Here is a 13,603-nt window from a genome sequence, read left to right as displayed (position 1 = left end):
TGTAACCCTGGGCACATACACTGTTTTTTGAGTTATTCACATAATCCACCCTATTGATTTCGGCCTTGAGTTATCCACCTAGTTATCCACGTGGATAACTAGGTGGATATCCACGTGGGTGGATAACTCGATGGTTATCCACGGTACACTAACCTGGACCTCGACCACCGACGATCAGCACAACCAGCACGATCGGCATCCAAGACTCGTTGGCCGGACGAAAATTGGGCTGCGCCGACCAAGATGAGTTATGGGTCTCGCTGGTGGTGTAGGATCAGTGAGGTGAGTGTTGTTAGTATGAAGTTCTCGAAGGTATGCTCACCTTTTCTTCATCGTCTGATCGTGCATTCAGGTATGCAGCGCGTTATGTCGAGGCCGCGGTTCTTATTTGCAGGCTTCTCAATGTGCTGCCACAAGTTCAGGCCACAGATCTCCTGGTTCTTATTTGTACTAGGCTCCTCAATGCGCTGCCAAGTTCAGGTGCGCTGGAGAAGCCCGTGAGCGCTCCGTTCATGGTGCCAATAGGTATGTGCCGTCTTCGTCCGGCCCTCGAGACTCACCAAATCCCAGCACCAGGTACCAATGTGGGTTACAGGTGCGCTGGAGAAGCTCATGAGCACTCCGTTCATGATTGTAGGTATGTGCCGTCTCTGTCCGGCCCTCGAGACTCACCAAATCCCAGCACCGGGTACCAACGTGCTCCGTTCATGGTTACAGGCGCGCTGGAGAAGCTCATGAGTGCTCCGTTCATGATTATAGGTATGTGTAGTCTCCATCTGACCCTCGAGACTCACCAAATCCCAGCACCAGGTACCGACGTGCTCCGTTCATGGTTACAGGCGCGCTGGAGAAGCTCATGAGCACTCCGTTCATGGGTTGGAGACAAGACAACTAGATTATGTAGTGCATCATACTCGTGTGTACAGTAGTAGATTAGAAGAGAATGTATGGTTTATAAACTATTGCACAAATGCCCGAGTGAGATCTGTTCAACAATGTCCGAACGTGTCGTCAGAAGCTCGCGCCACTTCTTTGCGACAGCGTCGTCCTTGCTTGACAAGTAAGTCTTGCCACTTTTGGTGTAGCGAAAGGCACTGTGGGCTAGTGGGTGGTCGAGATTTCCACCAAAAAAGGTGCGTGCATCATTAGCGTCTCGGGCAGCAGCAGAGACCCGGTGCTCTGCAAGGCAGTTCAGGATCTGTTGGTAAGAAAAAACCTTGCCGTTCTCGTCACTAAATGCATGCCAGAATGAGGTGTTGTCTGGGTATCGCTGCCGTTCTTCGGCAATGAACTCAAAAGACAGGCAAGAGGTCAGATAGCACATGTGACTCGCTGAAGGTAAATCATACCTTCCAATTTCCCCATTCTACTCGAAGTGCATCCCATGCTGCAGTCTTGATGCCCTTTCCTTTCTTGTAGAACTCTCCCCAATACTTGACAGGGATTCCGCGACCATTTACAATGAGTAAGTTTGATTCCTCCCATTCTTCACACAGCCGGTTGACATCTTTGGAGAGGTGGATTGTAGGAGGTGATGGTACGGTTGTCCTGTCGTATAAAAACTGCTCTTGGCCAAGGTGCGCAATTCCAAGGTTTTCGGGGGGGATTATCTCTGGAGGCAGAGACATGGCAGATGTTGTCTGTGTGGTTGTGCGAGGTTTGAATGGCACATTGTTGCTGACAATGTGCGCTTGTGCGTGGGATTGGACGATTGTGTTATCACACCCAGGGCTCTCGCTGTGTAAAGTGCGTGCATCTTTTGATTGCATCAGTGTTTTCATATCGAGAATGTGCGATGTGAGGACACTGATGTGATTTTCAACATTACTGAGATCTTCTCGCACAGAAAACATGTTGGAATCTACTTTCCGCATACGAACAGCGAAAGCATCCTGTTGTGGATGCCCATCACGTCCGAATCCTTCAGCTTCGCTTGTGGCAGCAACTTGTTGGTGGCAGCTTTTTCGCTGCGTTATCGAAGGTGGTACACTCAAATCATGAGGCATACCAAACGCTGACAACACTGCATGTGCCTTTTTAACAATGATGTCGTGAGCTTAGCATGATATAGCATCACTTCTGCTCACCCATGCTGAATTTGCAGCTCGGTCATCATCCTGGAGTGCCCGTTGCGTGCGATTTGCGCTCTTCTTGCTTTCGTAAGTAATTGTTTGTTCTTCAATTCCAAACACCTCCTCAATCCTTCGTTTTGAAAGGGACTGGCGTGAGTTATGTTCCCCTCGTTTTCGTTTCAGCTTAGGCTTGAATAAACTTTGCCAAGCAGGAGAAATTAGATACACGAGCACTGATTCAGGGCACATGCCAGTGACACACCTCAGCCACTCGTCTCGGTCATTGGAAAACTGACGAAGCCTGTCCAACATCTCTGTGCGATTGCCACAGGTTGGCCTGCCATAGCTCTTGAGCTTCTTGTGTAAGTTAGCCTTTGTTGTCTTTGTTGTTCTGTTACGTTTTCATGAATTAAATCAAACATGTTGAAAGGGAGAGAAATGTGTGACGTGCACTGTCCAAGTGAAAGATTCCACTGCTTGTCCTGGCATGTACGTTTGACCAAGTACAGGCAGTTCGAGCTCTTCTGAGTTGACATTCTGATGTTTAGACATGGTGACACCATGAACTGTAACGTATTTATGTGTAAGTGTTGATGTTTAAATTCAGGGGGTTCAAGTTAGTTTGTTTCAGTGCCGGCAGAGCATTTCAATTCTCGATCACCTGGTCTGAACTCGAAGTTTTCTATCATGTCCTTACTACAAACTTTCAAAGGTGCTACTCTCTACTTTGCTGAGTCAAAACACATCAGTGTCGAGGCTGCTGAAGAGGACCAGACCGAGGAGGAGGAATCTCTCCTCAACAGCTTTGATGTTGATGACCGTGAAGCTGCTGGCACCCTTCAGTTCAGTACTACAAATGCTGGTGAGGACAATGTGAAAAAGAAGAAGCTCAAACACAGCATGGTACATCACAACCAGTTAGCATCTAGTTTGCAAGCAGCATCAGAGGGAGTAGTTATTGGTACGACACTCTCTGACTACCAGAGGTATGCTATGGACTGGCAAAATTATCTTATCTCACGTGCATGATCTCCCCAGATACTGGAATCAGTTTAAAGAGTTTTGTGTCACCATTGACAAAGTACAGGTTGCGAGCGAGATTGACAAGCTTTTTCCAGACCTTCCAGCCGAATTTCCAATGTGGATTGCACTATGGATCATGGATAAGTGAGTGCATCGAATGTTGCATTTATTTCATGCTAAGCTATGGAATTGAGATGTGATGAAAATGATATATGGACCGGGAAAGCAAAGGATCCCAGTGTTCCACGTGCGACATATGGCACAGCACAGAAGATGCGTGCCGCCATAAGTCACAAATTTGGCAGAGACTACCAGCTTGGAACGCAGCCGTGGTTGGAGCACCCAGCCGTGCTAGGGAAATTCATTGGAAACCCGTCACTTTCAGTGACCATTTCACAGTACATGGTCAGTCTTCGTCGACGAAAGGTATTGGACTTTACCATTGTGAAATTCAGCATGGGCACTGATTTCATGCTGTAGATACGAGCAGGTGAAGCAGTAATGAGTGCTCGTGCCATGGATGAACCTACCATGAAGAGGCTCTGGGAGTTTGCATGGTCCACGGACCGAAAGGAATTTGGCCCGATCTCGCGCAAACGAAAGGCAGAAAACCCATCTGAATGGGCTGGATTTTTGCTCCGCATGATGCTCTATTTACTCTACCTTCTCTCCATGCTTTGCCTGCTCCGCTACGACGAGGCTTTACGGATCACCTGGGCTGATGTCACATTCCAGGTTCAAGACTTACTGATAAAAAACCACTGGCTTGACGCAACTCCCGAACTTTTCACCTCTCAAGTCAGGTACCAACCCACACAGTTCCGAGTGAAGCTAGAATTGCCCTTTCGAAAGACACATCAGTATGGAGGTCAGTGACTGTATGGGCTGTTGCCCACCTTATGGCTAACCTCGAACACACAGGCATAGCCCCATTCTACATATATGCTGATCCTGACCGGCCATGGATGTGCTTGCTGCGAGCATTTGCTATCTGGTGGCTGTTAGCACATGAGAGACACGAAGACCTCAATGGGTTCATCTTTCGCAAAAAGATTGGTGTAGATGGCATCAGCGTGAGCCCAACAGATTGCATGGTGAGCTCGAGGTCTGTAGACATCAAGAGAATCAGGTTGACATGCTATACTCAGACCTCAGACTCCTTTCTCGAATGCTTCCGAAATAATCTCCTCGACATTAGTGTTGATCCGCGTCCATATGGTACCCACTCGTTTTGTCGGGGCGGGTGTCAGTTTCTGCACACAGTGCGAGGCTGGTCGTTTCGGAAGATATGTGACTGGGGTGGGTGGGCCGAGAATTTCGACAACCCTGGTACCATATTCAAGTACCTCTTATCTTGGAATGACAATCCAGCAGAGGCTCGCGAACACTACATGAATCCAAACAGACCAGGGTGTGACCCCTGCTATAGCTGCGGAAGAACTTGTCATTGTGGTTAAATAAATACTTGCAATACATATCTTGTCTTTGTGTTTCAACTGTCAGAATTGAGGGAAAAGTGAAATCAGAATGAGAAAAACATATGAGACAGCTTCGAAGAACGAAATACAAGTACAGTAGGTTGAAAAAACGACACAAGTGCATCAGAGAGTAAGATCAATTAAGTCACAACTAACACCAGTGCGGCAGAGTGCTGCATTGTCCTCATCTTGAGTGAGGTCCATGACATCACTGATCGCTGCTGCCTCGTCGTCATCGTCGTCGTCGTGTGTGAGATCAATGACAGTTGCAGAAGAGAGAGTAGCATTTGAGGTGCTGGGATGATTTGGAGATGGCAGGATCATTGTCTGCACCCAGGAATCGTAAATTTTGTCAGCAAGCCAAACTCGAACAAATTTGTGAGATCTCGGTGCATGATCCTCACAATGAGAGCATCCAGGCGAATCCTCGAGCAACTGGAGCGTGGACCGCTCGAGGTCATGAGTGGGCACATCATTATTGTGCCCTGGAACACCTGCAAGGGCTTTCTTTGGGCGCACAGTGTGGCTCCGAAACACTGCCCTTGTGCAGGCCGGAGCAAGAGCAATCTGTATCTGACATCCGTCAGAATATTCAAGTGCAAAGGAGAACAGCAACAAACCTCGTCACTTGCAGGAGAATTATTAGCAAGATCCTCGAGGACTTCGTGCAAGACCACAACAGGCCAGATCGTTGAGCGAAAGGTGCTGACAACCTTCTTTGATTCCCAGCCAAGAAGTTGTTGAACAAGTGAGGCAAGTGGAGCAATGTCAGGCGGGGCAGGGGATTGGAGAATGGGCAGCTTGGTGATCGGAGTGACAGCAGGCTGCGCATACAAGTTGATGATGCATGGATCAGGGAACGAATCAGGGAGTGAGCGGGCGAGAGCAGGGTGAGAACGTCCCATTTTTCCAGTGGGATCATCTGTTACAATAACATGTAACCGAAGACCCCTCCTACGGAGGTCATCATGACCTTAGCCCCTATCCCACCATATGCACCGTCTTGGAAGACTTACCGACTCAACGGAGACTCGTAGAGACGCCTAGAACGGCCTGAATGCCGTTAGATGACCTAGACCAGCCTAGGCAACATCTGGACGGACCGAGATGGTCCTCGACCCGGATCATAGGGAAGCTCTGCCTCATGGTCAGAAGAGAAGCCGCATGCCGCAGCATGCGCAGTTAAACTACAAAGGCATGTTTAGCCTTGAGGACTAATAGAAGAGGCATGCAACGCCTCATGCATAGATAATCGCCCGCATGGCATCAGATAAGATGCCCTTGTATAGACACACTCATACTTACCTACCGAACGTAGTATTGGTCTGTGCACACGGACGACAGTATATAAAGCAGACAGAATCATGTATATTCCCTACTTGATTCTACTAGGTTTTCATCAGAACTTCCTCTGTGTGATCATCCCAATCACCCAGTCTAAAGCCGCACCTAAAGGAAAGCCGACGCTACCTTTAGTGGAACCCCCGAACCTCTCATTCGAGAGAAGATCCCCATCTCTCCAGTAGCGAGCCCGCTATCAGATTAGGCAATCCGCCTAGGGAGAGCTCGACCTATCCTAGTCGTAACATCATCCACAAGATGATACCGAGCGGTGTCCCGCCATTGTTGCAGAGGCCCATCGAGGTTGTTGCCACATACAGCGGCACGAAGCACACCAGCATCCACACAGCGAGCTAGGCCCAGTGCTGTCTCACGGCCACAGCCTGGCAGGCCCTTCTAGAAGCAGGTCTCATCAGCCTGGCTGACAACAAGCTGGTTTGGTTTACCTTATCATAGTCGCCGCCGCAGCAGATGGCAAGGGTGAGGAATCCATCGTCAGTAAGATGGCGGTCCACGTGCTCCTGAATGGCACTCGTTGTATACAATTTGACAGTCAAATCTATTGAGAATGTCGAGCTTCAAAAGAGTCAGCAGAGCATGCAAAAGAGAACATGAGAGATCTTACTTGCGCAGGACAGTCTGAGCACCAAAAACAAATGTGTCACTGTCATCTGTCATGACAGCATCAATAATACCAGCGCCGTTCATCAGCGCCAGCTGTGCCTCGGCTTCTCCAGCAGCCTGGATAGCCAGGATTGATATAGATGACAACGAAAAAAAGAAAAAAAACTCACCATGATCCACTGCACATTGAATGTATTCAGTAGGCGCTGGGTGGGCTTGACCATCCAATGGTCGTTGGTAGACACTCTGTGGCCCCGTTTGATTTGGGATCGCTGGTTGCCATCGAATACAAAAACCAATTGGACTGGGAGCCGGGCGAGTCGAGCGAGGCGAAACAAAAATGTTCGAAGGGCAGGATTCTGGCCTGTCTGAGCATGTGCACGGTGCCACCTGCCCTGCTGGCATTGTTCAAACCACGCACTAGAATCAAGAAGTTAGAATGTTTGCCATCAAACACAGTGAGCGAACACAAACCTTGCATCCACACCTACGATATAAGGCAAGTGTGGGGCAGGTCCCTCATAGCGGCCCCGGATGGCGAGAGAGACAAGGGGCACCATCATTGCAGCAGCCTCGAGCACCTGACAAATGATGGGGTGAGTTTCAGCACCTGCCGAGTGAACAGTGGGAATGTGCCTCCCACAGGTCGTTGATGCCCATGACGAGGAGTACACTGGAAATATAATTTAAGATCAGTAGGCTGACGAGCACGGCCGTTATGCGTGGAGGAGACGGGAGTCGAGCGAGAAGAGGAGGTACTCACTACTACTAGCGGCGTATGTGCGTACATAAGCGGTGGCAGTACCATGTATGGTATAGCAGCCAGCCGGGACTGTAAATCCGAGGACCATCAATCTGCAGCACATCAGCATGCAGCACGTTTTTTTGGCGGAAGGGAAGGATGTGTCGCCACCAAGACCGAAGCTGGACGCAAATGAAAAATTGACGGTCCTAATGTGCGAAATTTGCAGTCTCTCGGTTAGCATCTCGGCATTCTCCCACAGGTGGGTTGCATTGTGCTCACCCAGGACCCTCCACCCCATCCAGCAGCCGTCCAGAGCTCTTCTGTGGCTCAAAAACATCGATTTTCGCTGCCTACGGCATCCACGACCTGTCCGGTGCCCTCCCGCGCGTTTTCCGAGCCTATCTGCGGTTCGAACATCGCTGTCTGGGGTCGCGTCTTTTTCGACGTCACGGTTCACGTGCCGCGGTGGCGGTGCTCGCTTGGGTAAGCCCGTGCTGGACCGTCAATTTGTTCGTGATCAGCTCTACTTATGTCGAGCGTTTTACGACGGTTTTACGGTCACGTGATGCGTTCACGTGACTTTTAAATTCCGGCGCCCAGTTCCTTTTTCTGCGACGCGCGTCGTTTCTCGTCGTTGGTTGTTCTCGTTTTCAAACGCTCTCGACTTTCCGAGCGCTCGGCTCGAACGGATTGGACGAATGAATAGAATAATACATGAATCCGACTTTTTAAAACAACATTATAACAAAGCAAAACGACGGATACAAAGGGCAAAGTCTAGGGATCTAGGGATACAATTGTTGAGTTGCAGGGACAAACTGAGCACGCGGGGAGTGACGGTGCGTGAAATAAAATGCGAAAAAGATCGAAATGAGGGGGAAAATCAGAGTGTATGAACATGTGTGGTTCGTGAATCGTGGATGTGGGGGTATAGCCTTCAGCGGGAGGAGCATGCTCGGACTTCTGGGCGGCCGTTCTTGCTTGCTCGACCGGTGATTTCTCCGCGTCCCTCACGCTGGCGCTGGATGGCATCGAAAAGTGGCTTGACACCGCGGGTGGCCTCAGGGTATGCTTCCAGAAAAACTTGATGGTCCCGCTGCAGCCTGTTTGAGGAAGTGTTTGAGTTGCAAACAATTGGGTGCCGCTTCTGAACCTGCTGAAACGGCGTGAAGGCCACTCACCGGTAGAACTCGATAGCAATCACCTTGCGGATGTTCCGCTTCACGCCAGTGATTGTACGCATAGGGCCAGTGTACCACTCCTCCGGCCAATCTTTCAGTGCCTTGCCGCCAATGGATGCTGCAGGATCCTCCCACTGCTTTACAGCAGCTAGCCATGCCTCTTGTCCACGCGGGAGGTCTGGGATTCCGACGCCGGGGATGGGAGCCATCTTTTTTGCTGCACTGCGGCTATGCTGATGGCAGTCAGAGGGAGGCACCTGCAGCGCGGGGATGATGCGAGGAAAGGGAGAAGAAGCTGAGTCTACGGGAACCGGGCTGGGTATCGAAGAAGTTTCTGTGCTGCTCAGCAAAGAGGGTGGATTGGTGGCCTGATGGCACACGGTTGGTTGGACTGAGATTGGAGGTTGTGAAGGTGACGGCAAGAGTGAGGGATAAGGGGATGAGGCCGGAGACAGAGTTAGTTTGTCTAGGACTTCCTCGACTTTACCAGACAGGCGGTTCAGTTCGCGATCGAATGACATCTTGAGTTCGCGTGTTTCCGCTGCGGTGATGGGTGCTGTCAAAATGTGGTCACCGTTGAAGCTTTTGTCGCCTTCCCGAGGAATTGGGCACAGCGCGTCCCGGTGATTTTTCTCGTATCGGGTGAGCTCGTCCAGAAGGTACCGTATCAGCGTATCAACCTGTCCAAGTTGGGAATCAGTTCACGTTATAGATTAGCAGGCCAACTCACGCTTTCACCTTCAGCCCATGCACCCCACCAATGTATCGTAGATAGTGACCAGCGCTCTCCAAGGGGTGCGAACATAAACCGATACCTCGCACCACCTCAGCGGAAGCAATGGCTGGTGTACCTGGCTGTCAGCCCAGCCTCGGCGCAAATCCAGGTCAGCGTCTTCATGATAGCATCGTAGGACAGCTCGTCGGAAGGGTAGACGACACCATTTGCACCAACACGTGGAAAGATGTACTCTTCGGGTAGCAAGGGCCGTTGGAGAAGTACCTCCTCCAGGAAACTCACCCAAGCTCGCAGGTGTGTGAACATACAGATTTCGGGGGTCTTCGGCTGAGCGTAGACCTCGTACTCATGACCTGGTAGTCACAGAGTCAGCGCCCTCATCCGGCAACCCAATCGAAAAATAGATACCTTCGAGTGCACTGTCAATTTACCCCTTCCGCTGCCAGCCTTTACGGTTGACGAGGCTCACGAGGTCGAAGGGAATGCCATAGGGTGGGTGTCCCTGGCAGTTCCAAACAACGTCTTTCCGCTTGATTTTCGTCAGTTCAAAATTCCTGTGGTAAATGAGTGCATGCGTCAGTCCAGTCAGTCTGAGTCCCTGAGGCGATGAGGACATCTCGGACTTCGACTTTCCGCCCCATTCGCCACATATTACAGTGACCTATCTCCGTATAATACGAGGGAACGAACATGCATAATATCCTGTATGATACGGGCCAGCGGACCATGGGCCCATGATAAAAATATCCTCGACTATGACGGATGGGCCGGGAGGCAAATTATTCCTGATGGAGGCGGGTGGGCCCATGCAGGGAATATATAGAGTAGATGAGTGGGCCGATGTATATGAATATTAGGTAGACGGGTGGGCCGAGGTAGTTGGATATTATGCAGATGGGTGTATTAAGGTAGATGTGTATGAGATAGATGGGTAGGTACTTGTTATCACATTCACGGGTGGGCCCAGACACATATTAAATTAGACGGGTGGGCCGAGGGTATTATAAAATATTGTATTAGACGGGTAGGCCCAGACGCATATTAATTAGACAGGTGGGCCGAGGGTGTTGTATGGGATGTTGTATTAGATGGGTGGGCCGAGGGTGGTATAAAATATAGATGGGTGGGCCCATGTGTATCATAATTGTAGACATGATGGAGCTGAGGTAGTTGTACATCAACCAAATCAGAGGAGGTAATAAATCAAAGTTACCGAGTTCCCGGAGCAGCAGGTGATCTCCTGACATGGCCTTTGATGGTGCACAGGTTGTCTTGCAGAATTTGGAATCTGGGGTGCAAAGCTTGTGTTGCCCTACGAGACACCAAGTTCCGACCACCCAAATTTGGGTCAACCGTACCGACTTCTGAGTTCCAGGACCCGGGAGTCGACAAATGAATATCTGATAACCAGCACACTTCCAATCAGGTAGTATTTCATTGAGCAATGGATCATCCAAGGGGTCCCTTATCGGACTCGGTAGTCAATATAGGCAAATGATAATGAAAACATGAAAGTTGTTATTATGCTATTTTTCAAACCCGAGACCCTGAAACCCATTGTTCAACATGTCCATTTTTCACTCACTGCACAAATCACCGAGTTTCGAGTGCTGAAACCCAAAACTCAAAACCCGGTGTGCAACACATCGATTGTTCATTTACATTACACAGATCATCGAGTTCCGAGTGTTGAGCGCCGAAACCCGAAAATATGTATGGAACATGTCCATTTCTTACTCATTGCACATATCACCGAGTTTCGAGTGCCGAAACCCGAAACTCGAAACCCAGTGTGCATCATGTCCATTGTTCAATTATATTACACAAGTCATCGAGTTCCGAGTTCCGAGGGACGAAATCCAAACCCTGGACCCCAAAAATATGTGCGCAACATGTCCATTTTTCACTCACTGCACAAATCACTGAGTTTCGAGTGCCGAAGCATGAAACTTGAAACCCAGTGTGCAACATGTTGATTTTTCATTTATATCACACAAATAACCAAGTGCCAAGTGCCAAGTGCCGAAACCCGAAGCCCGAGACCCGAAAATATGTATGCAACATTTCCATTTTTCACTTGTTGCACAAATCACTGAGTTTCAAGTGCCGAAACCCAAAACTCAAAACCGGGTGTGCAATATGTTCATTGTTCATTTACATTACACAGATCATCGAGTTCCGAGTGCCGAGTGCCGAAACCCGAAGCCCGAGACCCGAAAATATGTACACAACATGTCCATTTTTCACTCACTGCACAAATCACCGAGTTTCGAGTGCCAAAGCGTGAAACTTGAAACCCAGTGTGCAACATGTTGATTTTTCATTTATATCACACAAATCATCGAGTTCCGAGTGCCGAGGGCCGAGACCCGAACCCCGAACCCCGAAAATATGTATGCAACATGTCCATTTTTCACTTGTTGCACAAATCACCGAGTTTCAAGTGCCAAAACTCAAAACTCAAAACCGGGTGTGCAACATGTCCATTTTTCAATTATATTACACAAGTCATTGAGTTCCGAGGGCCGAGGGCCGAAACCCGAACCCCGAACCCCGAAAATATGTACACAACATGTCCATTTTTCACTCATTGCACAAATCACCGAGTTTTGAGTGCCGAAACCCAAAACTCGAAACCCAGCATGCAACATGTCCATTTTTCATTTACATTACACAAATCATCGAGTTCCGAGTGCCGAGGGCCGAGACCCGAACCCCGAACCCCGAAAATATGTGCGCAACATGTCCATTTTTCACTTATTGCACAAATCACCAAGTTTTGAGTGCCAAAACCTGAAACTCGAAACCCGGTGTGCAACATGTCCATTTTTCATTTATATTACACAAATCATCGAGTTCCGAGTGCCGAGGGCCGAGACCCGAACCCCGAGACCCGAAAATATGTATGCAACATTTCCATTTTTCACTTGTTGCACAAATCACCGAGTTTCAAGTGCCGAAACCCAAAACTCAAAACCAGGTGTGCAACATGTCCATTTTTCAATTATATTACACAAGTCATTGAGTTCCGAGGGCCGAGGGCCGAAACCCGAACCCCCAAACCCCGAAAATATGTGCACAACATGTCCATTTTTTGCTCACTGCACACAGTCCACAATTTCGGGGTTTGGGGGTTTTAAATCAACCTTTCATATATCCATACACATTTTACCAACCCCCGAACCCCGAAATTGTGGACTGCCGGGTTTCGGGGTTCGGGGGTCCCGGAACTCGGAACTCGGTATGTAAGACAACAAAAATATCTTTCAGGGTTCGGGGGTTAGTGAAATGTTTATAGATATATGTAGGTTAATTCAAACATGTCTGAAAATTTTCATTCGTCTCAAATGTCAAATCCTGAGTTCCGGGCTTCGGGACTTGGCACCCGGCACCAGCACTCGGGGTTCAGGGTTCGGCACTGAAAATTTGACATTCAGGTGTTCGGGTTTCGGGTGATATCTAAATCAACAGCTTCGAGTTCTGCCAAAGCGTGAAACTTAAAACCCAGTGTGCAACATGTTGATTTTTCATTTATATCACACAAATCATCGAGTTCCGAGTGCCGAGGGCTGAGACCCGAAGCCCGAGACCCGAAAATATGTACACAACATGTCCATTTTTCACTCACTGCACAAATCACCGAGTTTCGAGTGCCAAAGCGTGAAACTTGAAACCCAGTGTGCAACATGTTGATTTTTCATTTATATCACACAAATAACCAAGTGCCGAGTGCCAAGTGCCGAAACCCGAAGCCCGAGACCCGAAAATATGTATATAACATTTCCATTTTTCACTTGTTGCACAAATCACTGAGTTTCAAGTGCTGAAACCCAAAACTCGAAACCTGGTGTGCAACATGTTCATTGTTCATTTACATTACACAGATCATCGAGTTCCGAGTGCCGAGGGCCGAAACCCGAAGCCTGAAACCCAAAATCATGTACACAACATGTCCATTTTTCACTCATTGCACAAATCACCAAGTGTCGAGTGTCGAAACCTGAAACCCGGTACTTCAAATGGACACGAATTGTATTTGTATGTATTATCCATTGGTGTAGGGTTCAAATAACTTGGGAATTGTATTTGTCAGCACTCGGTACTCGGTACTCAGTGATTGGTGGTCAGTGGTCGGTACTCGAGACTCAGTAGTCAATATAGGCAAATGATAATGAAAAATGACAGTTGTAGTCCACGTCAAGGTGAGTGTCTTGGTAGTCTTTCCTTGTCATTCGGCAAAACATCAGCAATAATGAAAAAATGAAAGTTGTTATTATGCTTAACTTCCTTACCGAAGGTTGTAGTCCAAGTCCAGGTGAGTGTAGTGATAGTCTTTTCTTGTCAATTGGTTATCTTGTTACTCATTACGCAGTACTCGGTACATGGTAATTGGTACTCAGTAT

General features: G+C 48.6%; 5 protein-coding genes across 5 annotated transcripts; 2 read left to right on the top strand and 3 right to left on the bottom strand.

The window, feature by feature from the left end:
* Positions 1-250: 250 nt before the first annotated feature.
* HD556DRAFT_1448242 (uncharacterized protein) lies at positions 251-895 on the top strand (the record flags this gene model as incomplete). The annotated part of the gene is made up of 5 exons (XM_041307400.1): positions 251-282; positions 353-525; positions 596-633; positions 683-759; positions 805-895. The coding sequence occupies 5 exons, from the start codon at positions 251-253 to the stop codon at positions 893-895; spliced, it is 411 nt and encodes a 136-aa protein (XP_041155202.1).
* A 120-nt stretch (positions 896-1,015) lies between these two features.
* On the bottom strand, positions 1,016-1,532 carry HD556DRAFT_1216929 (uncharacterized protein; the record flags this gene model as incomplete). The annotated part of the gene is made up of 2 exons (XM_041296705.1): positions 1,016-1,291; positions 1,350-1,532. Coding segments are annotated over 2 exons (459 nt in total), but the record flags the coding sequence as incomplete, so codon positions are not given.
* Positions 1,533-3,278: 1,746 nt separating this feature from the next.
* Positions 3,279-4,552, top strand: HD556DRAFT_1246001 (uncharacterized protein; the record flags this gene model as incomplete). Its single annotated transcript, XM_041298576.1, has 4 exons — positions 3,279-3,521; positions 3,576-3,963; positions 4,017-4,189; positions 4,244-4,552. 4 exons carry the CDS (start codon positions 3,279-3,281, stop codon positions 4,550-4,552), a joined length of 1,113 nt encoding a protein of 370 aa, XP_041155200.1.
* A 1,715-nt stretch (positions 4,553-6,267) lies between these two features.
* On the bottom strand, positions 6,268-6,915 carry HD556DRAFT_1245996 (PIN domain-like protein; the record flags this gene model as incomplete). The annotated part of the gene is made up of 3 exons (XM_041298575.1): positions 6,268-6,490; positions 6,540-6,655; positions 6,709-6,915. Coding segments are annotated over 3 exons (546 nt in total), but the record flags the coding sequence as incomplete, so codon positions are not given.
* Positions 6,916-8,220: 1,305 nt separating this feature from the next.
* Positions 8,221-9,816, bottom strand: HD556DRAFT_1312345 (uncharacterized protein; the record flags this gene model as incomplete). Its single annotated transcript, XM_041300644.1, has 5 exons — positions 8,221-8,386; positions 8,465-9,144; positions 9,195-9,279; positions 9,316-9,553; positions 9,654-9,816. The coding sequence occupies 5 exons, from the start codon at positions 9,814-9,816 to the stop codon at positions 8,221-8,223; spliced, it is 1,332 nt and encodes a 443-aa protein (XP_041155198.1).
* Between the last annotated feature and the right edge of the window lie 3,787 nt (positions 9,817-13,603).

This window comes from Suillus plorans (genome assembly GCF_016647745.1).
Source record: "Suillus plorans strain S12 chromosome Unknown HD556scaffold_73, whole genome shotgun sequence".
Lineage (NCBI taxonomy): Eukaryota > Fungi > Basidiomycota > Agaricomycetes > Boletales > Suillaceae > Suillus > Suillus plorans.
Note: the sequence above shows the minus strand (reverse complement) of the source record. Positions and strands in the feature narration are given on the sequence as shown.